We start from the raw sequence: 26,968 nt of genomic DNA, 5'->3' as shown, positions 1-26,968 counted from the left end.
TTGAAACTTCCCAGTGAATGCTCAAGTATTATTCTTTTCAAAATGCTAATAGCACCGTTCTTAATAATTTTTTTAAGGAGTCGTGTAATAATTTTACAATTAAAAATGATTATTTTACAGTGTCAGTAACAACCACAAGCAATATTGCGTCATTTTTAATTTTTTTTTCCTATCTTCTCTTAGCATATAACATTGGCGGTAGGGTGTCACAAAATTACCAAACCTCATTTTTGACTATATTTTGGATGATAAGAGAACATAGGAGCCCATATAATTACTCAGAAAATTGGAAGGGAAGTGGGTACGGCCGATCACATTTGAATATTTTTCAACGCAGTATATTATATCCTATGGATATACAAGATTCTGAGTTTGGTATCTAAAAAGATATTATCCTGACTTTAATAATTTGTTTGAAAATTGTGAATTTTCTCCCCTATGTGCACTTATAAATACCCTCGAAACTTCTCAAGGAAATGCATCTCTCAGTTTTTGCAAAGGTTCGAGAGAGAAGAGAGAGGAGATTTTGATTTGGAGTGGGAAATTTAGAGAAAAGAAATCATAAATTTCTCCACCCAATCCATTTCCTCTATATTTCCAAAGTATAGATTTTTGTTTTGAAAGAAAAGGATAGATTTAACATCCATCACCCCTTGTCATTCAACAAACGCAACAAATAAGTAAGTCCTTTTAGTTCTCCATACCTTGTTTGGCTGCCAAGAAAATTTCACAAAACATCTAAGTTTGATTTTTTGTCACATCCCGGCCCGGCCCCCTCCACATCTCGGCTCGATTTTACCGTAGCACGATATTGTCCGTTTTGGGTTCCAATCACATATTCATGGTTTTATTTCTGAGAACTCAGACGAGAACTTCCCAATGGGTCACCCATCCTGGGATTGCTCTCGCGCGAACTCGCTTAACTTTAGAGTTCCTACGAAATTCGAAACCAGTGAACTTCCAAAAGGTCTCGTGTTAGGTAGGGATGATAATATTCATATAAGGCTTAGATGATCCATCTCCTAGACGATGTGGGATGTTACATTTTTCACCCCAAAATCCAATTTTCTCGGCAAACAAACAAAGAGTTGATGCTATATTCTAAATTCAGTTTATTTTCAGGTGGTAAATCGAAATGGCGGGAACAGAGAAAGCCAAAGGTTCAGAGCTACATCATAAAAAGCGCCATAGCCGCAGCGGAAGCATAAGCAGGAGCCTGAGCAGGGCAAGTTGGCGCATGGAAGAAGTATTTGCGACTGCCACGCACTCGAGAACAAGCAGCCAAGCGGACGAAGACGAAGAAGATCTGAAATGGGCTGCCATTGAGAAACTACCCACGTATGATCGGCTAAGAACAAGCATCTTCAAGTCCCTTGGGGAAACTGAGCCTCAAGCAGTACATAAGCAAGTAGACGTTCTAAAGCTCGACATGAACGACCGTCAGAATTTCATTCAAAGGATTTTCAAGGTTGCAGAGGAAGATAATGAGACGTTCTTGAAAAAGTTCAGAAGTAGACTAGATAAGTAAGTCCTTGTTTTTTATCTGTGGGTTTTAGATTTTAGATCGATTATTTTTAGATTTTAAGTTGGGTGGTTTTATAAATCTAATTTATTTCCTATTTCTAAAACTTACCATATTTAAGTAATTATAACACATATATCTTTTATAAATTTACCATGTGAAATTTATTCAAAATTCAAATTCTTATATTTAAAATAATTAAACAACAAAACAAAAACAATTTAGTTAAAAAAACTCATAGGTACAGAAGTATTTGTACAGAAGTTCAGTATGAATATAAGGGTACATAAGTTTTGGTATAAATGTATCGGTACATAAATTTCGGTACGAATGTATCGGTACGTAATTATAGTATCCAAAACATACATATGTACGTAAAAGGTATATACATCTATATAGAGAAATTCACGTACAATGAAAAGTAAATGATAATATATGACTTTTTTATTGTGAGAAGTTAATAATAATTATTAATGATAAATAACATTTTTATTGTTTATGGAGATCAGTATATAATATACACACAAAAACTCAATACTTATTACAATCTAATTAATGTTTGAAATTTACAATTAAATGCCAAACACTATAGTTAGTTTTTCATCTTAAACAATGTTTTATTCAAAAAGTAATTTTTCAAGGATTAGAATAGAATTTTCTGTTTATCTTTTATGTTTTGGTTAAATTTCTTTTAAATAAGGAAAACAATATTTACACCCTCTCTATTTCTTACATTTAAATTAATAAATCAAAGAAAATTCGTAGATATAAATTATTAGAAATTTAAAAGTATGTGAATTTCCTTTTTTCTGTATAACCACGAATAGAACCTGATTGCAACATAGTTAGTCAAATATTGCATCAAAAGGAACATGTTAATCATTCTAATTAAATCGAATCGGTACTAGTCGAAGAAATAGAAATTTCCCAATTTCGTAGATGATAAATGTAAAACGAAAAAGAAAAAAAGAAGATGGATCGCTGTTGGGAATCAAATTTTCCTTCCCCTTTCTTTCTTACTTTATTTTTCTCTCCCACATCTAAGCTCTAACTAATTAATTAATTTTTTTCATGTGTTGTTGTTGATTGCAGGGTTGGGATCAGACTTCCCACAGTTGAAGTAAGGTATGAGCATTTGACAATTGAAGCTGATTGCCATGTTGGAACAAGAGCTCTTCCCACCCTCCCAAATGTTGCTCGGAACATCGCAGAATCAGCAATTGGCTTACTTGGGATTAAATTGACTAAGCAAACAAAACTAACAATTCTCAAAGATGTCTCTGGCATTATTAAACCTTCAAGGTAATTAAGCATTAGATTTATAATCTATGTAATTTGCCATTCTCTGTGGTATGATAAGTTAATTGATATTTTTATTCAATAGACTAACAAATATTTTGACTGGTGATTAATTCTAAGTTAATGATGTTAACCTTTTTGTTGTTTTTCTGTAGGATGGCCCTTTTATTAGGTCCTCCATCCTCGGGGAAAACTACCCTTTTGCTGGCTTTAGCTGGGAAGATGGATCCAAGCTTGAAGGTCAGGCTTTGACTTGACCTAAGGGTTTTAACTCCTATAAGAAAGGGGATTTGATAGATTATTTATAGAAAATTTAGAAACAAAACACTAACTTCAGCCTCCTCTCTTTTTTTTTTTTTTTTTTTTTTTTTTGTTTAACAAATGATTTTATCTACACTAAAAGGAAAATGGTGGACTTAACCTCGTAATATGCTAACAATAATGTGATTTAAATTCACTTTTGGCGAGAATTAAATCTAAAACCTCTCACTTCAGCCTCCTCTTTTGCAGAACAATAGTTTTTTTTTTTTTTTTTTTTTTCCATAGGTCGCAACTTGCCTTGTAGTTCACATATTTTGTTTGTAAAACTTATTTTGACTTTTCAACTAGAGTAAAATCCAAAATAAAATGAAAATTTAATTGATATTGAACTTGTCATTCACCGAAACTCTAGATATTTAAAATGAAAAAATGTCGCTTTTAGTGTTGTAATAATTTTTTTGTTGTTGAACTATGTGAAACAGGTTAAAGGAGAGGTGACTTACAATGGTCACAGGCTGAATGAGTTTGTGCCACGGAAGACATCTGCATATATTAGCCAAAATGAGGTTCATATAGGAAATATGACGGTCAAAGAAACTCTAGATTTTTCAGCTAGGTGTCAAGGGGTTGGGACTCGATATGGTATTTACCCATCGCATCAAAATTCACTCTCTTATATTTATCTTCGATCTCCATTTTAATTATTCAATGATAATATGTAGAACTTCTTTCTGAGCTTGCTAGAAGAGAAAAGGCCGCTGGGATATATCCAGAGCCAGAAGTAGACCTTTTCATGAAGGTAATATTTTATATTTACATATGTAATATTATATATATATATATATATATATATATATATATATATATATTCACACACAAACCCCTCGTATGTACATTTAACCATATCTAAATTTTTGGGTTGTTTTTTCTTTTTCAGGCAACTTCAATGGGAGGACTTGAGAGCAGTCTCATTACTGATTATACTCTCAAAGTAAGTAATTTGAAAAAAAATAAAAGCTTTACCCTAAACTAAAATGGTCCATCTTATCTTAATTTGCAAATTAATTATCAATTAGTTATGGTTCAAGTATGTTGCATTCATCTAAACTATCTATTAGCAAACTCTCTTTGTGAATTAAAAAGGGTGTAAAGACAATTTGGTTTTTCCATCACCCGCATATACTTTGGCTGTTGACAACCATGCTTTTGCAAGCAATTTACTAAAACACCCTTTAGAATTATTCTTTTTATTGTAAATTTTTTAGTGAAATGGTGATGAAGCATGAGCTCATCTTCTTGTAATTGCTAAGTAACATAATTTTTTATCGAATGGTACAGCTTTTGGGGCTTGACATATGTAAGGATACACTTGTTGGAGATGACATGCAGAGAGGGATATCTGGTGGCCAGAAAAAACGAGTAACCACAGGTCGGTCAATTCCTACCTTTTGTCTTTCTGACTGTTTTTAGAATAAAAAGGAATATATTTTTGAAAATTTTAACGAAAAATTTTCGATGCTGTTTATTTTAACGAAAAATCATATTTTTACATTAAAAAATTAATTATAGTAGTATTCACCTTACCTTTTATTTTGTCCTTATCATTAAAAATTTTCATTAGTTTTTCTTATATTTTTATCATCACTCCCAAGTAATGGTAACAGTCAATTCCTTAATTATTATTATTTGATGAGTTTAAATTTTAAGATTTGTGTCTATTTATCACATATATCCTGAAATTTAAACTTATTCAACAATAATAAATAAAATAGTTAGCATCATTGTCACTTCAAAGTGATGATCAATAGGGTCGTTGATCATATGATCTCATGTTGTAGACCAAAGATACTAGTGGATGGTGTCACACTTTGAATTTTCTTTGCAAAGTCGTCTTGCGTACAGTAAGAACTGGAATTTTGATGCACTTTGAAAAACAAATGTCTTTGCAATATTCAAAAGGATTTTTTAATATTGTTTGATAAGCAATGACTAAATTTAACTGAATAATAGCATGACAAATACCGTTTAAATAATTTTACACACGTCATTCTAAATCGTAAGTTAATTGCTATATTCATGTATTTTAAAAAAGGCTGTATTATATATGAACGTCAAATGTGCAAATGTTAAATTCTATACATTGCCGTACATGTACAATATGTTGAGAAAGTAATTAATACGATCAAATACAGGTGAGATGATTGTTGGACCAACTAAAACATTGTTGATGGATGAGATCTCAACAGGCCTTGATAGCTCCACGACGTTCCAAATTGTGAAGTGCCTACAACAAATTGTACATATCACTGAGGCTACGATCTTGGTGTCTCTACTTCAACCTGCTCCTGAGACATTTGATCTTTTTGATGATATCATTCTATTATCACAAGGCCAGATCGTCTACCAGGGACCACGTGAGAACATATTAGAGTTCTTTGAGACATGTGGATTTCGATGCCCTGAGAGAAAAGGAACTGCCGATTTTTTACAAGAGGTATAATCATGATAAAGTCTCACTTTAATATAAAAATGTTGTGACACATCTTATTATAAATTAGGAGCAAGTGACAAATTGCTTAAGACCCTCTTCCGTGAACAATTGTAATAAGCCTTTGCTAATCCAATTTCATATTGTTATAAGCCTTTACATCCCATAACTACTGTCTAACCTTTTCAGGTTACCTCAAGAAAAGACCAGGAGCAGTATTGGGCGGACAGAAGGACTCCATACAGATATGTATCGGTCACAGAATTTGCAAACCGGTTCAAGCGTTTCCATGTGGGCATGAGGATAGCGGATGAGCTCTCAATCCCATTCGACAAGGCTCAAAGCCACAAAGCAGCTCTTGTATTCAAAACATATTCAATGCCCAAAATGCAGCTTCTCAAAGCATGTTTCGACAAAGAATGGCTGCTCATTCAAAGGAACTCATTTATTTACATTGTCAAGAGTGTCCAAATTATAATAGCGGCATTCATAGCGTCGACAGTATTTTTGAGGACCCAACTGAACACTAGAAATGAAGATGATGGAGCACTCTATGTTGGTGCACTTATCTTTGTCCTAATCGTAAACATGTTTAATGGGTTTGCTGAGCTTTCATTGACCATTGCAAGACTTCCTGTGTTTTACAAGCATAGAGACCTTCTTTTCCACCCTGCTTGGACTTTCACTCTTCCATCTGTCCTGCTTGGGATTCCTATATCCATCATCGAATCTACTGTTTGGACGGCCTTTACATATTACGTCATTGGATTTGCACCGGAAGCTAGCAGGTACCACATTTGTCTCTGTTTAATTTCCTTTCTATATATTTTGTTCGTAAATTAGATTTCCGTCGTTGAATAAGATAGTTTGTTCATCAACCAAATGTTTGATTGAATTTTTATGTTGGTCCTTTCGTCGGTAGGTAAACTATTTCATGTTATATTGTATAGATACGTAGGCACATAGTTCTCGTTACTTTGATTAGGTACAATATTATAAACACACGTGTATGTAAGTTAATAAAATTGCAGTTTACTCTTTTTCGCTGACTTTCTGTATGATACGAGCATATGTGGGTTGAAAAGTTTCTTGTTGTTGAGATACTAATTTCAGATATCAAAATATTTGCAGGTTTTTCAAGCAATTATTATTGGTATTTCTGATCCAACAAATGGCATCATCGCTATTTAGGCTTATTGCTGGAGTTAGCAGGACCATGATCATATCAAACACTGGCGGGACTCTCACTCTTCTAGTTGTTTTCTTGCTTGGAGGTTTCATAATTCCAAAAGGTGAGTTGCAAATTTACTACAACAACAACAAAGCCTTTTCCCACTAAGTGGGGTTGGTTGTATGAATCCTAGAATGTCATTGCGCTCGGTTCTGTGCCACATCTTACATTAGATCCAAGTACTCTAAGTCTTTATTGCAAATGTAGTTTTCAAAAATTTGTCAAAAACTAACAAAAAGGGACCAAATTTGTATTTCATTGAATATTCAACGAGTTGCTTCATCTGTGACAGGTCAAATTCCAAATTGGTGGACGTGGGCATACTGGATTTCACCTTTGTCATATGGCTTCAATGCTATCTCTGTAAATGAAATGTATGCTCCGAGGTGGATGAACAAACGGGTATGCTAAACTTAAGCTCTTCCTTGCACAAGTCGTTTATGAGCTACATTTGTTTAACGTAACAAAAAGGCTGAACTTCTGCATTGAACTTCCTTGTGCTGCAGGCTTTAGATAATGTTACCAGCGTGGGTGAGGCAGTGCTTAATAACTTTGATGTTTACCACAACAAAAACTGGTTTTGGATTGGTTCTGGCGCTCTTCTGGGGTTTATTATTCTATTCAACTCCCTTTATACGCTCTCTCTTATATACCTAAATGGTAAGAGTCAATATTCCTTTTTACGTCTAACATGGAATTTCTTCTTTCGTTTGAACTTTTAAAGTGACAGTTTTTCATGGTTTTGTTTCAATAAATTAGCTCCTGGAAAGCCACAAGCCATCATATCTGAAGAAGCAGCAAACAAAATGGAGCTAGACCAAGAAGAATCAAATGAAGAGCAAAGACTGAGAAGACCACCATCCAAGAAAGTTTCATTGCCTCGATCATTATCATCTACTGATGGAAACAATACAAGTAGGAAACAGAAAAATATTGTCAATTGTAATGGAACACATTGTTATCTGAGTTTCTTATTGGATTAAACTTTTCGTAGGAGAAATGGAAGTCAGACAAATGAGCAGTCGATCTAGCTCTAGTGGACTACATAGAAATGCTGATTTGTCTCTCAAAGTCTCCAGTGGCGTTGCCCCCAAGAGAGGAATGGTTCTACCTTTCACTCCTCTTGCAATGTCCTTCGACAGTGTTAATTATTTCGTGGACATGCCAGCTGTAATATTTCTTTTTCTGTATTTCACTCTTTGTTTATCTGAAACATTTTCTTGTAGTCCAACTTCACTATTTAATTAGCTAACTTAGTTCACTATAACAGGAAATGAAGGAGGAAGGAGTAGCAGAGGACAGGCTGCAACTACTTCGTGAAGTAACTGGTGCATTTAGGCCTGGGATCTTGACTGCCCTAATGGGCGTCAGTGGGGCTGGGAAAACGACTTTGATGGATGTCTTAGCAGGAAGAAAGACTGGAGGTTACATTGAAGGTGACATTAGAATTTCCGGGTACCCCAAGAAGCAAGAAACCTTTGCAAGAATTTCTGGTTACTGTGAACAAACTGATATCCACTCACCCCAAGTTACTATAAAAGAATCGTTGATTTACTCAGCTTTCCTTAGGCTACCTAAAGAAGTCAACAACGAGGAAAAGATGGTAAAACCATGACTTGCACTGCTTCTCTGAACAACGCGTAGCACAATTATTTAAATGCTGAACTGCATATACTATATATGTTTGCAGATTTTTGTAGGTCAAGTGATGGAACTGGTTGAGCTAGACAATCTCAAAGATGCTTTAGTAGGGCTTCCCGGAGTTTCGGGGTTGTCAACAGAACAAAGAAAGAGGTTAACGATTGCTGTTGAGCTTGTTGCCAATCCCTCAATCATTTTCATGGATGAACCAACATCAGGTCTTGATGCAAGGGCAGCTGCCATTGTTATGAGGACTGTTAGAAATACAGTGGACACCGGGAGAACAGTTGTTTGCACAATTCATCAGCCTAGCATAGATATATTTGAGGCATTTGATGAGCTGCTACTGATGAAGAGAGGAGGGCAAGTTATCTACTTAGGACCACTGGGTCGCAATTCTCACAAGATTGTTGAATATTTTGAGGTATTTTATCTGCGTGCAACTTTTTTCATATCTTAATTTTGTACAAAGAAATAATCAAAGGCATTGTCATCTAAGTCTATACTTACCGACTTAATTCCAGGCGGTTCCTGGCGTGCCAAAATTCAAAGAGAAGTATAATCCAGCTACATGGATGCTTGAGGCAAGCTCAACGTCAATTGAGGTCCGGCTTGGAATGGACTTTGCTCAATACTACAAATCATCTGCCTTGTATCAGTAAGTAGAAAAATAAATTGTAAATAATACTATTTAGTTGCAGGGTTCGGAATTGGCTGGTTTTTGGAAAATATTAAACTTATATTCCAATATTTATGACCAGGAGAAACAAAGCTTTAGTAAATGAGTTGAGCACACCTCCAGCAGGAGCAAACGACCTCTATTTCCCCACTCAGTTTTCTCAGTCGTCATGGAAGCAATTCCAGTCTTGCCTTTGGAAGCAGTGGTGGACATATTGGAGAAGTCCTGACTATAACCTTGTCAGATTGTTTTTTACCTTGGCAGCTGCCCTGCTCCTTGGAAGTATTTTCTGGGATGTTGGCTCAAAAAGGTATGTGCTATGTACTCATTTTTTTTTAACTATTTAAAATTTTTTGTTCAAGAGCTTCCATACACGAATTACATGCTCATTATAATTTTTTCCTTATCCAGGGAAAGCAGTTCTGATTTGACCATGGTTATCGGGGCTATGTACGCTGCTGTTCTTTTCGTCGGAGTTGATAACTGCGCAACGGTGCAGCCAATTGTCGCCATTGAAAGAACGGTTTTCTATCGCGAAAGAGCTGCTGGGATGTACTCTGCATTACCTTATGCACTGGCACAGGTGAGGGGCAAATAAATACTTACGTTAACACATTTATAAATCCGATTTTTGTTGCTATATAAAAAATTGTCATCCGACTCAAATAAACCATTTGTATGACATGCAGGTCATTATTGAAATACCATATGTGTTTCTTCAGACCACTTACTATACACTGATAGTGTATGCTATGGTGAGCTTCCAATGGAAAGTAGAAAAATTCTTCTGGTTCTTCTTTATCAACTTCTTCTCCTTCCTTTACTTCACATACTACGGCATGATGACCGTTTCCATCACACCGAACCACCAAGTAGCAGCCATATTCGCCGCAGCTTTCTATTCAATCTTCAATCTCTTCTCCGGTTTCTTCATTCCAAGACCAGTAAGTACTAGTATTCTTCTTCCCACAACCATATACTTTAATTTAAATTGGATTATAAATGATACTGGGATTTATTGGTCTACATTAATCAACAAAATCACAGCGACCATTGAGTGTTCCGAATTGTGTTTGAATCTCAACTATTGGATTTTGATTTAACAGTTGGTGACTATGGATTTTTGTCCCCAATGGCGATCAAGTGATTAAAATTCGTTATAAATGTATGTTAACACGAATTATTTATCTTTTGAAATTTCAGAAAATACCCAAATGGTGGGTTTGGTACTACTGGATATGTCCCGTGGCATGGACGGTGTATGGATTGATTGTGTCACAGTACAGCGACATTGAGGAGACCATTACAGCACCAGGGATTACACCTGACCCAACTGTGAAATGGTACATAGAAGACCACTTCGGATTTAAATCAAATTTCATGGGACCAGTGGCTGGAGTTCTAGTTGGATTCGCAGTCTTCTTTGCTTTCATGTTTGCCTTCTGTATTAGGACACTCAACTTCCAAGTTCGGTAGAGGAACTCTTTGTATACCTTATACCTGTTATATAACTATATATGTGTTTGTGTTTTAAAAGTGAGATATGTCTCGTAGAGATTGTATCTGAAAGGCTCATGCATATATTTCTGAAGCTACCACGGTGAAAGATGAGTTAGTTAATATGGCAAAAGCTATTACAAGGACATGACTAATAAAATAAAGAAAAGATCAATTGCACACAAGCGACGTTGGAATCGAATCACGCTGCTAGAATACATATTTATAATGGTGAAGTCAGAATTGGGACTTAACCCTGGATTTTCATGTTCTCACAGTCTTAGATGAGCAATTTTTCAATGTGGCGGAACAAGAAGTGGTACACTCCGTATCATTATACAAATTACGAGAAATGTATATTAAAAAATTAATAACTTAACAATAAAATTTTCCATCACTTATATAAAAACACGTGGTGTACCATCATTCTTACTTAATTTATGGTTGAGTTTTGGTTTGAAAGGAATGATTGGCTATGCTAGCACTTGCAATGTCACCACTGTAGGTTGAATGCAGTTAGCAGTGGATCCAGGAAAAATTATTCAGAGGGTAACATGTAAAGCTCACAAACATTTCTTAGACATATAATAACTTTAAAAATTAAACCATAATTCCATAATTCATAATTTATAGAACAAGTTATAATTGTCCACAACGCGTTTTCATATTTTGAAAACGCTGCATTATAACTTCATTATCAATGGAAGAAAAAATATTGCTCTCAGTAAAAACCATAATGCTATTTCTCAACCATTGATTTCCCATTCAGTTATGCAATGAACTTTTCACAATATTCATAGTGGAAAAGACTCTCTCCACTGAAGCAATAGCAACTAATAGAATTAAAGCCAACGTAATTAGCAAGTAAACATGATTATATACTAAGTTCCTCCCCATCTCCACCATTTTTTTTGCTAGACAGCCAATTCATTTCAATTGAGAAAATTCTCTCTTTGAACGCATAGCAAGAATATAGTGGCCAAGTTGATATTTAAAAACAAAAAAAAACAAAACAAAACAAAATTAGAACGACAACTCCTCTTTGGCATTTTACCAAGCAATTAGAGGGCATGTATGAAAGACAAGTCAAACCTTCAAAGAAGCAGCACCCAAGTCATCCATGTAGATTCACCGTACCTTGCCCCATAATGGATCCGCCAGTGAACACAATTATACACTGTTAAAATGAAATCCTGTTACTAGTGAATTTATAGCTTTCTAGAGAGAAAGCTCCTCTTTGTCTCTAAAAACAATCCCACCTTGTTCCGCCCTTAGTTGTCTCCTCTGGTTGCCTTTTTGAGAGACGTTTTTTGCTGTTTTAATTTCATTACTTTTTCACCCTTCATATCATTTTGTCATCATTTTTTTAAACTCAAACTTCCATCCTCCAATATACCTTCCCTCTACCTCCCATCTTCATAATACATCCCACCCTGATCTTTGATCATATATATAAGCAACGAACCAAAGATGGATGACAGATTCATTTCTTTCTATCAATGCCCCTCCCCCAACATTGTCGGATTTTCCTTGAGGCCAAATGTGATGAGTGTTTTGCCAAAGTAAAGGTTTTTTACATACCCCTTAGCCTTACCATTTTCCATTTGTTACTGTGTTCGTATGTGAAGGGACGGGACTCAGGTGCAAAGGAGATGGACCGGGCTGGGTCGGGGATAGCAAATTCTAATATAGGAACCGGACCTAACCCGGCCTGGTTGAAATGGGCCGGGTCCACGGGTCCTTGTTTTTTTTTTTTTTTGGTTTTATATATATATATATATATATATATATATATATATATATATATATATATATTAAAAATAATAATAACAAAATATAAAATTAAAAAAACAACTAACATTTGCACAGATCCATTCCCAGCAGATTCACAGTTCACTACCAGATATCAATGCAGTGCAGATTTTGCACTACTCCCTGCATAGATCACATCCAATTCAAATACAAAGTCCAACATTCAAGTTCATAGATTAACAACGTTACATCGTCCAGCATCGTTCGATACATTAAATACGAGACATTCAAAATAACATCCGAGAGACATTTAAAGATCAAATCAACATACAAAACATCTGAGAGTTCAAGACATCCAAATTCTGGAGTCCAAAATCAAATAATCCAAAATAACATAAACATGACATTCGCAATAAATTCTGCATTAACATCCGAAACCACATCTAAGAAACTGATTAAAAATCTGAAGAAAAACTTGTAGGAATGTATCAGGTCTGTATGCTATGGACCTAAGTATTAATCTTATAGCTTGTAAACACCCTTTAGAGTTGGGTATAAATGATGCAAGAGAAGTTAAGGGAATGCTAAATTAGTCGATCCAAGTACAAGCACATACGGTGAAGAGGCTTTAATTTTTTTTTTTTTTTTTTTTTAATGTAATAAAATGCAATTTAGACAAGTATTTGAAGGTTCATTGTGTTTTAATCTTTCTATGTCTCATGATTATTGTACTAGATGTCATAATTTGATTTTAGAACTTCTCTACAACACTAAAATAAGTCGATCTAGTTATACCTGTTGCTGTTGGTAGAGATGCTGAACTTGTAAGGGACGTTAGCTCCACAGCTGGAATATGGTGCCACTCTTTTCCAGACAGCTGCAAGAGAGAAACGATAAAAATGTATGAGTTACTATTGACCATCTGGGAAATTTACAATAAAACTGTATGATAAATGATATTTAGGAAATAGAGGTATTATTTATGAGAATAATATCTTTCCTTTTATGCTTCTATTAGGAATCAGCATATACAAATGCATAGTCAGATATCTATTATAATCCTGACAAAAATAAAGGCAGAGAATACAGAACCAGGTTTACGCAGCATGGATGCCTTTATTCTAGACAGAAGGTAATGAGGGGGTAAAACAACAAAAACAAAGGCAGAGAATACAGAACCAGGTTTACAGTCCAAATAAACTACTAGGAACCAGGTAATAAACTTGAGAACGGGACTACATCCCTGCGAACCACCAAAAAAAAAACGAACAGAAGTATTAACCACGTCTGCTACTGTCAAAGAAAGCTAGGATGCAAATTAATGGACTATTGAGAGCAAAAGAGAGACTTGGTCCAAGGCATCACGAGTTCTAGATTCTGACACTCCCATCCATGTTACCAAAACATTTTCATCCCCCCAAACAATTCATAACACAGGCAACAAACAAAAATCAAAGTATGCATTAGCCATCTTTCCCAGCATCTCTACAACCACTAATCCATCTTTCATTTAACAAAAAAAAAAAAAAAAAAAAAAAATCGAAGTATGCATTAGCCATGTCAACGACTCGATATAGAGAGATTCAAACTTAATGAAAGCCATTTATCATAATAAGTTCTAACAAAGTTTCAAAAGAAACGGCACAAGACCTAAATGACCGAAAAGACTTGACGCTCCATTGTCTCGATTCCCAGTCTACTTGATCTTCTTCTTTCGCATCAGCTGCATTAATAAAAGATAACACGAATAAAGAACAAAACTAAAACGGTAAGGGTTGAGAAGGTAGGATCAAACAGACATCGATATTCAATCAGCTATATGAAATACCTGGTTGCTGTGTCCACACTTCTTCTTCCTGCAGTTAACCGCAAGGGGGTGCAGGCGGGCATAGCACCTGTTCACGAGCATTTATATATGTGAGATACAAAGAGAATCAAAGAAAAGAAAAATAACTCTCAAACTAAAGAAAGTAAGACACTCAATCAAGTCAGACGAATGGTTTCGGTGTAAATATAAATCAAACTCTTAAACTAAATCCAATATGACATTGGGATTTGGCAATGTAAGTACTCATCCACATTCTCTTTTCTAAATCCAAATCCTTTTATATAAAAAACCACATAGATTTTGTCTCAGAAGCAAACAGATCAATCATGAATCATCAATCTACTGCAAAATTAAGTTAATTAACTCTAGTAACCTAGTTCGAAAACCACAGACATTCTCGGCCCTCTGGGTTCTCAGAAGCAAGCAGATCAATCATCAATTCAATCATCAATCAACTGCAAAATTAACTCTAGTAACCTACTTCAATCACCAATTCAATGCAATCATCAATCATCAATTCATTCATCAATCTACAAATTCTAATTTAAAAACCCTAAAATCCCTACACCCGAAATTCAAATTAATAGTAAAACCCTAATTCAAAATTACCTAAATTTTAGAGGGATGATGGCTAGTAGCAGCATCCTCGACGGCGATGATGGGGTGATGGTGGTTGCGACGGCGGTGGTGTTGTCGAAGAGGAGAGAATTGAGCCGTGGTTCTGGGACTTGTGTTCTTTGGGATGTTGTCGTGGAGGATGGCTAGATGGGTGGTGCCATTGTTAGTTGCGACGGCGGTGAAGCTGGATGGGTGATGTCGTCGAGAAGATGATGGAGTTCGAGGGAGGGAGTGAGTGACTGTCTGACACTAGAAGTGGAAACCTAGACACAAGGGACATCGACTAGGGTAGAATTAACGGTTGAGATTGATGATAGGATATCATTTAATCTCGGTCGTTCATTATTATTAGAAACGGGTCGGTCCGGGTCCCCTTTTTCTAAGGATTAGGACTTGGCCCGCCCCGTATTTGATAGTGTCCCGCCTCGTCCCAGCCCATTTACTCTCTACAATATATGTACCTACCCCGAATTGGCATTACTCGCCCCGACTCGTGGGTCTAGGGACCGTTTGCCCAACTCTAGTTGGTATATCCTTTCAGGGGTTGGTGAAAGTGATTTGGATCCATTGACTATCTCTTGGTTTGATGTTTCTGGTGACATAGTCCGGTTGTGTTGTACTTTTGGTTGCGGGTTTGTAGTTTTTGTGTTGCAAAGTCTGGGTCCATTTGACCACTTGATCGTTTTGTTCAGCGTGGCTGCCTTGGTGACTGTTGACAAGTCATTTGCACCGGTGGCAACAATTGTTTACTGCATTTAGATGATAAAGAAGAGGGTTTTGTTAGTTTTTTGTCTGTTTTCTTATTAGGTTTGGCTTTATGTGTATTTGGATTTCCCCATTATGTTTTGGTTTTGGGTTGTTTTACCGTTCCTTGTGTTTGCCTGGTGTATTTTTTTTTCCTTAATGAATGATACTTTTTGACAAATGTCAATTAGAAACTTCATCTTTGGTATTTGAAAAACTAATATCTAGGTATCCTAATTTAGTATCTGCACATCCTAAATCTAAACTCTAAATCCTCAAAATCTAAATGATGATGTAACTATTGTAAAAGCGTGGAGTATGCAATCACAAGCATTGGCATAATTTTTTTCACATTTTTTGCACTTATAAATTAATTATTATGAATTATCACACATTCTGAACTCCATCTAAAAATATAGTTCACTAGGGTTTGGATGGTTTTAAAAATCCAATTATTGATGTATCCATCATCAAAGCGTAGAGTATGCGATCATGAGCGTTTACATATTTGTTTCCCATTTTTCACACTAATTATTATGATTTTTTTAATGTATTTTGATTTTTCTTACAAAATACCAAAGCACAGTAAAAAATTTACAATAATTAATTTGAAAGTGTGAATAATGTGAAAAAAAAAAAAAAATGTAAACGCTCGTAATCGCAACCTCTACTCTTTGACGATGGTATATATCGTTTGCATTTTTAAAACCATCCAAACCCTCATGACTTCATTTTTAGGACGAGTTCGAAATATACAAAAATTCATAATAATTAATGTACAATTGTGAAAAGTTTGAAAACATATTCATGTCATAACCCGTACATTAAATAATGTATTGTACTCCGGATGAGTGTAAAATGATCAAAATGCCCTTGATGTGCGTGTCTTGAATAATTATGGACGTTTAAGGGTTAGTTTGGAGTTGTTGTGCTGTGAAAAAAAGTGTTGTTTCAGAAGTAGAGGTAGAACTGCTTTTGCTTTCTGCTGTTTTGGACCCATGATTTTGATAAAAAAGAACTTTTTTTTTTCCACCAAACACAATTTTAGCCCCAATTTTTTTAAAAAAGCTACTTTTAAAATAATTTCAGCAATGCCAAACTAGTCATAAGTTTAATTTCAATTTCTCATGTTTTCAAATTTTACTTGTCATGTTTTCTAATTTTGTTAAATTAGTTTTCATACGCACGAGTTCGTGGGCGAAAGCAGAATAGAATTCGGAACTACAGAGATTGAGTTATAATTTTTTAGTGAAGAAGGGCAATCTAGTAATTTCAATTGAATAATTTTAAGTGGGTCTTAACCCCACTCTCCCTTATTCTTTCTCATTCCTGTAACTATCACTTTCTCGAACTCTCAACTCTCTCACTTGCTTTCTAAACCATCGTGAAGAACCACCCAATCACCACCAACTCCGACCAAATTCCACCTTGAAACCACCATATTTAGGTTGTGAGTGATTTGGGGATCACGAAAGTGGTCTTGCATGTGAGAAATGGGGTTGGGGAAGGGACGAACTCATTCATCGAGGCTCTCCCGACAAGCTCGAGTTTGAACCCTACGAATTTGAGGTCTCGTTGCTAAACCCTCGATCATTTTCATGGATGAGCCAACATCATGTCTTGATGCAAAGGCAACTGCCATTGTTATAAGGGTGGTTAGAAATGCGCTAGACAGTGGTAGAACAGTTGTCTGCATAATTCATCAGCCTAGTATAGATATCTTTGAGTCCTTTGATAAACTCAAGTGAAGCATCCAGAAGTATACTCACTTGATCTTAATGTACTCTTTTTCCCTACGATTAGGAGCATTTTTCCTGCTAGGTTTTTGCTACCTAAATAGGTTTTAATGAGACACCCATCCTAGGCTGATCATACCCTTGTGAGTTTGCTACTTGCGTCAAGAAGACATATAGTTTTGACTTAATGCAACTTCTCACATTTCTCCTTACTCTATGAATTTTTATCCCAGTTTAGGTTTTACCATAGTGAGGTTTTGTGAGTTTTACCTTTTATGCATCATTCCGTTAATTTGAGACTGCATTCGTTCATTGTGCTAACAACTTCATCAATTGAACTTACTTCATCATTAAAGACCTGATGCGCCCTTTACTGGAGTATTTACACACTAAAGGGGGAGTGTTGCAGTCTTAATTAGGTTAGGAATGTGGTTGTGTAAATCCTAGGAAATCCTTATGGGATTCTACCATATGTTACACTTTAGATATTATCTTATTAGAGTTGTAATCCTATTAGGGGTAATGAATTAACCTTCCCTACTACCATAAATAAAGGCACAATGGGGGTGAGAAAACGCACCTCAGAGATCACCCAATTCTCTCTATGCTTGCCGCACCCTTTCTCTCAATCTCTCTATAATTCTTTAGTTAAATAAGCCTACAATAGTAGTCGATTTTGAAGTAATAAAGTGTGAGAAATATTAGTGTTAAGTCATCATTTATTACAATAAATTTCACGAGGCTTTGGAGGGTTTTACAAATGAAGTTCACAAGGGTTTGGAGGTTTTAAAAATGCAAACATTGAAGGTTAGGTTTTCTTTATACATATTCTACTTCTAACATTTAAGCTTATATCTAATATGCAATCTGTTTGTGAAATTTAGATCAAATATAAACATGTGAGACAAGTTAAGTTTTGTGAAAACCTTTTGAAAAACCATGCAAACCTTAAGATTGTGACATTCGACTTCAGTGAACTTACTGTAGGTGTTTGAGACCCTCTTGTCCTACATTGGGCAACAATATTTTTTCACTAGCTTTTATATAAGCTTATTCCTTCTTCTTAGTAATTAGAACTTGGACCATTTGGAAATAGATTGAAGGCTTGGGTCTTATAGTTGTGTGGATTAGACTTGAATATAATATAGCCTAAATACAATTAATATTACTTAATCAAGACAAGGGCCTTGGGCCTTGGGGCATTTGGGGCTTTGGAATTTAAAATTAATCAGATTCATTAATTTTAAATTTTTGGATTAAGTTTTTTAATTAATTTATTAATTAAAAACGTTTTGATTAAAAGACACAGCTATTAGAAAGAGTTGTGTACTTTCAAATACGCTAAACATGTATTTGAAAGGATGTGAAAGAGCCCATATATTTCCAATCACAGTATCCAAGTGAGATTATCTTTTCTTCATCTTTGTCTTCTGTACGAAATTTCCAGAGAGTAAGCACACAAAGCAAATTCGCTAGAATTCTAGAATCCAGTGCGAGTTGTAGAATTAGGTAGTTGAATCCTGGTGGAGCAGACATTGTAGAACCATAAGAACAAGAGTGGGATGAAAATATTGTTCGAATGACATAACTTTTACGCTAGCCTCTACCTCTTATGATCAAGTTAGTATCATTGATATTCTTATATTAGTTTTTGTATTTATTGTATAATTTCATTTTACACATCAAGTATTTTTGGTTAATAAAATATTAGAATTTCAAGTTCTGTTTATTTCTGTTATTTTTTGTCTATTTCTGAATTGTTCTCCAACAATCTTCGAACAATATGGAACAATCAAGAACTAAACCTTATTCTGAGAAGCCTGAGAAATTTAAGGGCGGAGATGTTAAAAGATGGCAGCATAAGATGCTGTTTTATTTGACAACCTTGAATTTAGCTAATGTTTTGTGCAAGACTGTACCTACTGCAGATGGAGAAAATATTTTTTCTGCAGAAACTTTAATGGCTATAGATGCCTGGAATCATAATGATTTCCTCTGCAGAAACTATATTCTCAATGCATTAGATGATTCATTGTATGATGTCTATGTAGTATGCAAAACAGCCAAGAAACCTTGGGAATCACTTGAGAAAAAAATATAAAACTAAGGATGCTGGTTCGAAGAAATTTGTCATGGGCAAATTTTTGGACTACAAAATGGTGGATTCCAAGTTCGTTGTCTCTCAAACTAAAGATCTCCAGAAAATCATCGATGACATTCATGTTGAAGGGATGGTGATCAATAAGTCTTTCCAAGTGGCGTCCTTTATAGAAAAACTACCACCTTCTTGGAAAGAGTTCAAGAATTATTTCAAGCACAAACGTAAGGAGATGACCCTTGAGGATCTCATTGTCAGGTTGAGAATAGAGGAAGATAACAGAAAGAATGAGAAGGGCCTGGTTTCGAGTATGGAAGCCAAGGTGAATGTTGTTGAAGGAAGTTCATCAAAGCAATGGCCGAAGTTCTAGAAAACTAAGAAGAAGGAAAAACACTTTGTCCCTGGTGCGAAAGGCAAAGACTTCAAGAAAATCAAGGGAAGTTGCTGGGTTTGTGGAAAGCAAAACAATAGGGCTCAAGAATGTTGCCATCGAAGGGATCAAGGTCCTGTAAATCAAGGCAACAACAACCGCGCGAACCTGATTGAAACAATGTGGATGCCTTGGCTGCAATGATTTCTGAAATCAACCTTGTATCTGACCACGCTGATTGGTGGATAGATACCGGTGCAACTCGCCATGTTTGTGGTGATAGAAATATGTTCTCTTCGTACCAGAAAATCGAGGGAAATGAGCAGTTATTTATGGGAAATGCATCTACATCTGTTGTGGCTGGAATAGGGAAATGTGTTCTGAAATTCACTTCTAGAAAGGAATTAACCCTCCTTGACGTGCTGCATATCCCCGATATAAGGAAGAATTTTGTTTCTAGTCCTATCCTTAGTAATAAAGGATTCAAACTAGTTTTTGAGTCCAATAAGTTTGTACTAACTAAAGGGGGAATGTTTGTAGGGAAGGGTTACCTTGCTGATGGATTATTCAAACTAAATGTACTAACTAATGCTATGAATGAAATAAATAATGCTTCTGCTTATATTGTTGATTCGTCTAATTTATGGCACTCTAGGTTAGGACATGTAAATTTTTGTTCACTTTTTAGAATGCATAATTTAGGTTTGCTGCCCAAAATTGATTATCTAGATAATGTTAAATGTGAGACTTGTACATAATCGAAATTTGCAAGTCAAAGCTTTAAATCAGTGCATGAAAAGTCCAATGATTTATTAGATTTAATTCATAGTGACTTGTGTGATTTTAGATCATATCCAACTCGTGGTGGAAAGAACTATTATGTAACACTTATAGATGATTTCAGTAAGTATTGTTATGTTTATTTACTTCATAGTAAAGATGAGACCTTGAATATGTTTAAGACATATAAGGCAGAAGTTAAGAATCAACTTAATAAGAAGATTAAAGTCTTAAGGTCCAATAGAGGAAGAGAATATGAGTCTCATGCCTTTGCTGAATTTTGTGCCACACATGGCATAATTCATCAAACAACAGCGCCTTATACACCGTAACAAAACGATGTTATTGAACGGAAAAATAGGACTTTTAAAGACATGATTAATTCTATGTTGAATAGCTATGGGCTTCCACACAACTTGTGGGGTGAAGTTTTACTTACTGCAAATAAAATTTTGAATCGAATTCGATCTAAAACGAGAAAGGAGTCACCATATGAATTATGGAAAGGAAGAACCCCAACGTTTAAATTGCTTAAAATGTGGGGTTGCCTGGCAAAAGTACAAGTCCCATTGCCAAAAAAAAAACAAAATTAGGGCCTAAAACTATAGATTGTGTTTTTATTGGTTTTGCATCTAACAGTTCAGCTTATAGATTCTTAGTTTTTCATTCCGAAGTAAGTGATATATATGTCAATACTATTATAGAATTTATAAATGCAATATTTTTTGAGGATATATTTCCATACAAAATAGGCAAGTCTAATTTATTGAAAAAGAGATTACATGATGATGTATCTGAGGTTAATGACGAACGTAGAGAACATGATGATGGTTCATCCTCGTCTAGAGTTCAAGAAGAAGAAGAACTTGAACCTAGAAGGAGTAAAAGGACAAAAATTCGAAAGGACTTTGGGCCTGATTTTGTGATCTTATTAACCGAGACAGAACCTCAATCATTCAAGGAGGACATGTCCACTCTTGAACCTCCATTTTGGAAGGATGCAGTTAACAGTGAGATAGATTCCATTATGCAAAATCATACATGGGAATTAGTCGATTTGTCCCCTGGCAATAAGCCAATTGGGTACAAGTGGATCTTTAAGAAGAAATTAAAACCTGATGGTACGATTGACAAATATAAGGCTCGTTTGGTAGCTAAAGGATACCATCAAAAACATGATTTGGATTTCTTTGATACATACTCGCCTGTAACAAGAATTATGTCAATAAGACTGTTGATTGCTGTAGCTGCACTCCATAACAGCGAGATAGATTCCATTATGCAAAATCATACATGAGAATTAGTCGATTAGCCCCCTAGCAATAAGCCAATTGGTTACAAATGGATATTTAAGAAGAAATTAAAACCTAATGGTACAATTGACAAATATAAGGCTCGTTTGGTAGCTAAAGGATACCATCAAAAACATGGTTTGGATTTCTTTGATACATACTCGCCTGTAACGAGAATTATGTCAATAAGACTGTTGATTGCTATAGCTACACTCCATAACATGGAAATACATCAAATGGATGTAAAGATTGCATTCTTAAATGGAGACTTAGATGAGGAAATATATATGGAACAACCCAAGGGGTTTGTGGTTAAAGGTTAAGAACACAAAGTTTGTAAACTTGTCAAATCACCATATGGGCTTAAACAAGCTCCAAAGCAATGGCATGAAAAATTTGACCATATTATGATAACCCACGGTTTTAAGATAAATGAGTGTGATAAGTGTGTCTACACAAAAACTCAAAATAATGCTTGGGCTATGTTGTGTTTATACGTAGATGATATGCTTATAATGGGAACTAACAAAGAGATAATAAATTGGACCAAGAAGATATTGAAATCAAGTTTCCATATGAAAGATCTTGGATTAGCTGATGTGATTCTTGGTGTAAAAATAAAAAGAAACCAAGAAGGATATATTCTTACACAATCCCATTATATAGAAGCTACACTTAGAAAATATGGTCATTTGGAAAGTAAAGATGCAATTACTCCTTTTGATGCCAATAGCAAACTTAAGAAAAATAGAGGCGATGCTATATCTCAACGTGAATACTCACAAGTTATTGGAAGTCTTATGTACATTATGAACTGTACAAGGCCTGATATAGCATACTCAGTGAGTAGACTGAGTAGATATACGTGCAATCCTAGGCATGATCAATGAGAAGCTTTAATTTGAGTATTGAGATACTTAAAGCATACAATGAATTATGGATTGCATTATATGAGGTACCCTCTTGTGCTTGAAGGATTTACTGATGCGAATTGGATATCGGATAGTAATGATACAAAATCCACAAGTGGATATGTATTTACTTTGGGAGGAGTAGCAATATCTTGGAAATCTTCTAAACAAACATGCATAGCCCGATCAACTATGGAATCGGAATTTATCGCTCTCGATATGTTTGGAGGAGAAGCTGAATGGCTAAGAGATTTTTTGGAGGATGTTCCCATATGACCTAAACCTGTAACGGCAATATGTATACACTGTGATAGTTTAGCTGCACAATATTGAGCTAAAAATAGTGTATACAATGGGAAGTCTAGACAAATTAGATGAAGGCATAATACAATAAAGCAATGGCTCTCTAGTGGTGTAATTTCTATTGACTATGTTAAGTCAAAAGATAATATTGCGGATCCGCTTACTAAAGGTTTGTCTAGAGAGCAAGTTAAGCATACACCGAGGGGAATGGGTTTAAAGCCAATAGAGTAAAATGAAACTGCCAAACGGAAACCTAACCTAGTTGATTGGAGATCCCATGGTCTAGGTTCTATAGGCAAATTGGTTTGGCTAGATTCAAGAAGAAACACACTTACATACCCATTCCTATGATGGAAGAAGTGTAGTGACTGTTGATGGTGTAGGATACATTAGTTTAATGATATTGATACTTGTAAATCAAGTGGAATAGTAGCAGCCTATTCTTAATCAATATCACCTATATGAAAGTAAATGTGGGGTCGCATTTATGAGAATTACATGGCTACATTCTCTAAAGCTCTCATGAATCCAGGATTTGTTCATGACAAAAAAGAACACAAACGTATGAATTTGTGATGTGTAAATGTGGCATATGTTTTGCTTATTGTCTTGGTTTACCGCGGAGATGAACAATTCAAGATTTTATATTCACTGCGTTATCTAGTAAATCCGATAAGTATATACTAAGGTAGGTTAAAGTCCAAAAGACACATCTCCTGATGTAAGTCACATCTATTGTTTACTCTCGTATCTTAGTGTTTCTAGGACCAAAGAGTCGTCTCAAGTGTGGGGTATTGTAGGACTTTGAGACCCTCTTGTCCCACATTGGGCAACAATATTTTTTCACTAGTCTTTATATAGGCTTATTCCTTCTTCTTAGTAATTAAAACTTCGACCATTTGGAAATAGATTGAAGGTTTGGGCCTTATGGTTGTGTAGATTAGGCTTGAATATAATATAGCCTAAATACAATTAATATTAATTAATCAAGACAAAGGCCTTGGGCCTTGGGGCACTTAGGGCCTGGGAATTTAAAATTAATCAGATTCATTAATTTTAAATTTTCGGATTAAGTTTTTTAATTAATTTATTAATTAAAAATGTTTTGATTAAAAGACACAGCTATTAGAAAGAGTTGTGTACTTTCAAATACACTGAACATGTATTTGAAAGGGTGTGAAAGAACCTATATATTTCCAATCACAAAATCCAAGTGAGATTATCTTTTCTTCATCTTTTTCTTCCGTACGAAATTTCCAGAGAGTAAGCACACAAAGCAAATTCGCTAGAATTCTAGTATCCAGTGCGGGTTGTAGAATTAGATAGTTGACTCCTGGTTGAGTAGACGTTGTAGAACCACAAGCACAAGAATGAGATGAAAATACTGTTCGAAGGCAATAACTTTTACGCTAGCCTCTACCTTCTGTGATCAAGTTAGTATCATTGATGTTCTTATATTAGTTTCTGTATTTATTGTATAATTTCATTCTACACATCAAGTATTTTTGGTTAATAAAATATTAGAATTTCAAATTCTGTTTATTTCTGTTATTTTTTTTCTATTTCTGAATTGTTCTCCAACACTTACAATTTCCAACCACAACCAATTTCAGGGTAACATTCTAACAGAAATTGCATCCAATTACTTGTCTAAACATTCTAATGTTACCAAAGCATTAAGATGTATAGATAGCTTAAAATCAATGATTGAAAAGAAACTACATGTTCATGCTAAATCTTGTAGCCCTCCCTAGCAAAATAGAAATAATTAGACATAATCGTGATTGAATATCAAAATATTATTAAGAAAAAAAAAAAAGAGAGAGAAAACACCCTTAGTACAAATTGCAAATCGCCAAAAGCTACTAAGCCGAATTCCAAAGTTGCGTGAGAGCTTCAAAGCTCGGTTATATATTTTAGAAGTAATTCAAATCCTACCTAAAATATAAAATAATATAATTTAAGGAGTACAATCCTATTCTTATTTGGTAAACTTGGTAGTCAAAAACCAATTTGCATCATGACCAAATCTGCATAAAATCAAGCATGTAAGGTGCTGTTGGAAAGCGTAGGACGTCTCCTCCAAATTTGCAGAAGGGAAATTTATCCAAAAATGTCATATTGACTGACTTTAACATGCAAACGATCCAAAAACGTCAATGATTCCAACACAACTCATATGTCTTCATTTAATTGCCTTGATCAAATGGTTTAGAATTAAGGGCTGAGATTTTGATGTAATCATCTTCACTCCATTAGAAATCGGCTCTAATTATAATCACTTCAAAATTTCATCATTTGGTTACTTTTTGAGTAAATAATAAGTAGGGTAAAATAATAAATAAAATATAACTAAGAATAGAGTAAAATATTGTATAATAAATTAATGACTCATCAGCACGTGAGACCTCATGAAGAAAAACGTATTACCGCAAGAGCATAGGTCTCTTACTAACCAAAATGCATCGCGCGACTCCCCGAAGAAAAACGTAGAGTCTTACTTACCAAAATGCATCGCGTGACTCCCCGAATAAAAACGTAGAGCTACAGAAGCATAGTTATTAAGTCCCATCACATTACTAACCAAAATGCCTCGCACACAAAGATTGACAAAAAGCTAATCTTGTCTAATCCGTTTCTACAAAAAAAATTATTAAAAAAAAAAAAAAAAAAAAAGAACAATACATTCTTTTTTTTTTTTTTTTTTTTTTTTGTCAAACCATAGATTATGTTATATTAGTATCCGACAGGATTCGAACCCACACTGTCACGCAAAGACACAACACATTTCCACCATTGTAACTAATGACGCTTTACCTAAATTTCTAATATACTCGTGTCTTATATCAATAAGAGAAATGCTAAGAAGACTCTCGAAGTATGGTTTTCCCACGTTACGTAAACGAGCTCTAACTAGTGAGTCGCCAAGGATATTTTGTCAGCCATGTGTTCGCAGCAATTTCAGCGCAGTAAAAGATAATAAATAACTGAAGTCCTTCAAATTTATGAACGTTGGATCTAGATTAAAACTTGAAGTAGTGGTTGAAATTCCTTCAAATTTATGAACGTTTGATTAGATGCACCAAGCTAGATCAAAAGCATCAGATATATGATAGGAAGCGATACATATAATTAAAATAAGGGATAGTTTAGTTGCAGTCCCTAGTCTCTAACTATTATAAACTCAAATCTTGTGCATTTTAAGTTTTAGATTGAAGTCTCTCTCCACTTAAATGACATAATAATATGTAAATATCAATAAAGACTCAAACCGTTATTTTGCTTTTATTTACACCATCAATTAATTATTGAAAATTGCTTATGGGTTTCAACAACAAAAAAATTGCTTATGGGTGCATTTTAGAATTTTTATAATATGAGTACATTTATATAATAAAATTTGGGTATATTTTACATATAAAAAATTGGTACATTTATATAAAAATGTGGGTACATTACACATACAAAAAATTGGTACCAAAAAAATGGACACGTTTCATATAAATTAAATGGGTACATTTTATATAAAAAAACAAGAGGTACATTTTATATATAAAAAAAATAGGTACATCTTAGATTAAAAAAAAAAGAAAAGATTTTACATTAAACCATTTTACATAAAAGGAATGGTACTTACAAAACCAAAAAATTGGTACATTTTGCATGTAACAAAGTGGTACAATTTTAAATAAAAAAGGGTACATTGTAAATAATTTATGGGTACAAATAAAAGGTTTAAAAAGTTATGATTACAAATAGAAGTTTAAAAAATATGGGTACAAAAAGAAATTAATATATGGGTACAAATTGAAACTGAAAAGAAAATTGGTAAAATTTAAAAAAACAAAAGGCTTGCAAATTAAAAATGGGTACAAACTAAAAATAGAAATATCTGATACAAAGTTTAGCCATAAATAT

At 34.6% G+C, this 26,968-nt stretch overlaps 1 protein-coding gene and 1 long non-coding RNA gene across 4 annotated transcripts; one reads left to right on the top strand and one right to left on the bottom strand.

The window, feature by feature from the left end:
* Positions 1-480: 480 nt before the first annotated feature.
* On the top strand, positions 481-10,661 carry LOC137739141 (ABC transporter G family member 35-like). 2 transcript variants are annotated; one of them, XM_068478647.2, is made up of 22 exons: positions 481-680; positions 1,123-1,524; positions 2,615-2,824; positions 2,977-3,061; positions 3,565-3,724; positions 3,805-3,881; positions 4,020-4,073; positions 4,421-4,511; positions 5,275-5,576; positions 5,760-6,358; positions 6,702-6,862; positions 7,094-7,203; positions 7,308-7,461; positions 7,561-7,716; positions 7,796-7,971; positions 8,072-8,404; positions 8,492-8,866; positions 8,967-9,100; positions 9,204-9,431; positions 9,533-9,704; positions 9,811-10,065; positions 10,325-10,661. In XM_068478647.2, the coding sequence occupies exons 2-22, from the start codon at positions 1,136-1,138 to the stop codon at positions 10,595-10,597; spliced, it is 4,494 nt and encodes a 1,497-aa protein (XP_068334748.2). In that variant the 5' UTR covers positions 481-680; positions 1,123-1,135; the 3' UTR covers positions 10,598-10,661. The 2 variants fall into 2 exon arrangements, with proteins under 2 accessions (XP_068334748.2, XP_088555973.1); XM_088699847.1 differs by lacking the exon at positions 9,811-10,065.
* A 1,747-nt stretch (positions 10,662-12,408) lies between these two features.
* On the bottom strand, positions 12,409-15,103 carry LOC148694299 (uncharacterized). 2 transcript variants are annotated; one of them, XR_015966453.1, is made up of 5 exons: positions 14,808-15,103; positions 14,199-14,265; positions 14,021-14,093; positions 13,166-13,247; positions 12,409-12,553 (listed from the first exon to the last, which is right to left on the bottom strand). It is a non-coding gene; the product is annotated as an uncharacterized LOC148694299 (long non-coding RNA). The 2 variants fall into 2 exon arrangements; XR_015966452.1 differs by lacking the exon at positions 12,409-12,553 and having other exon boundaries at positions 12,573-13,247; positions 14,808-15,091.
* Between the last annotated feature and the right edge of the window lie 11,865 nt (positions 15,104-26,968).

The sequence above is a fragment of the Pyrus communis genome, chromosome 9 (genome assembly GCF_041283825.1).
Source record: "Pyrus communis isolate YQ-2024b chromosome 9, ASM4128382v1, whole genome shotgun sequence".
Lineage (NCBI taxonomy): Eukaryota > Viridiplantae > Streptophyta > Magnoliopsida > Rosales > Rosaceae > Pyrus > Pyrus communis.
The sequence above is the reverse complement of the archived record's forward strand: the minus strand, read 5'-3'. Positions and strand labels throughout refer to the sequence as shown.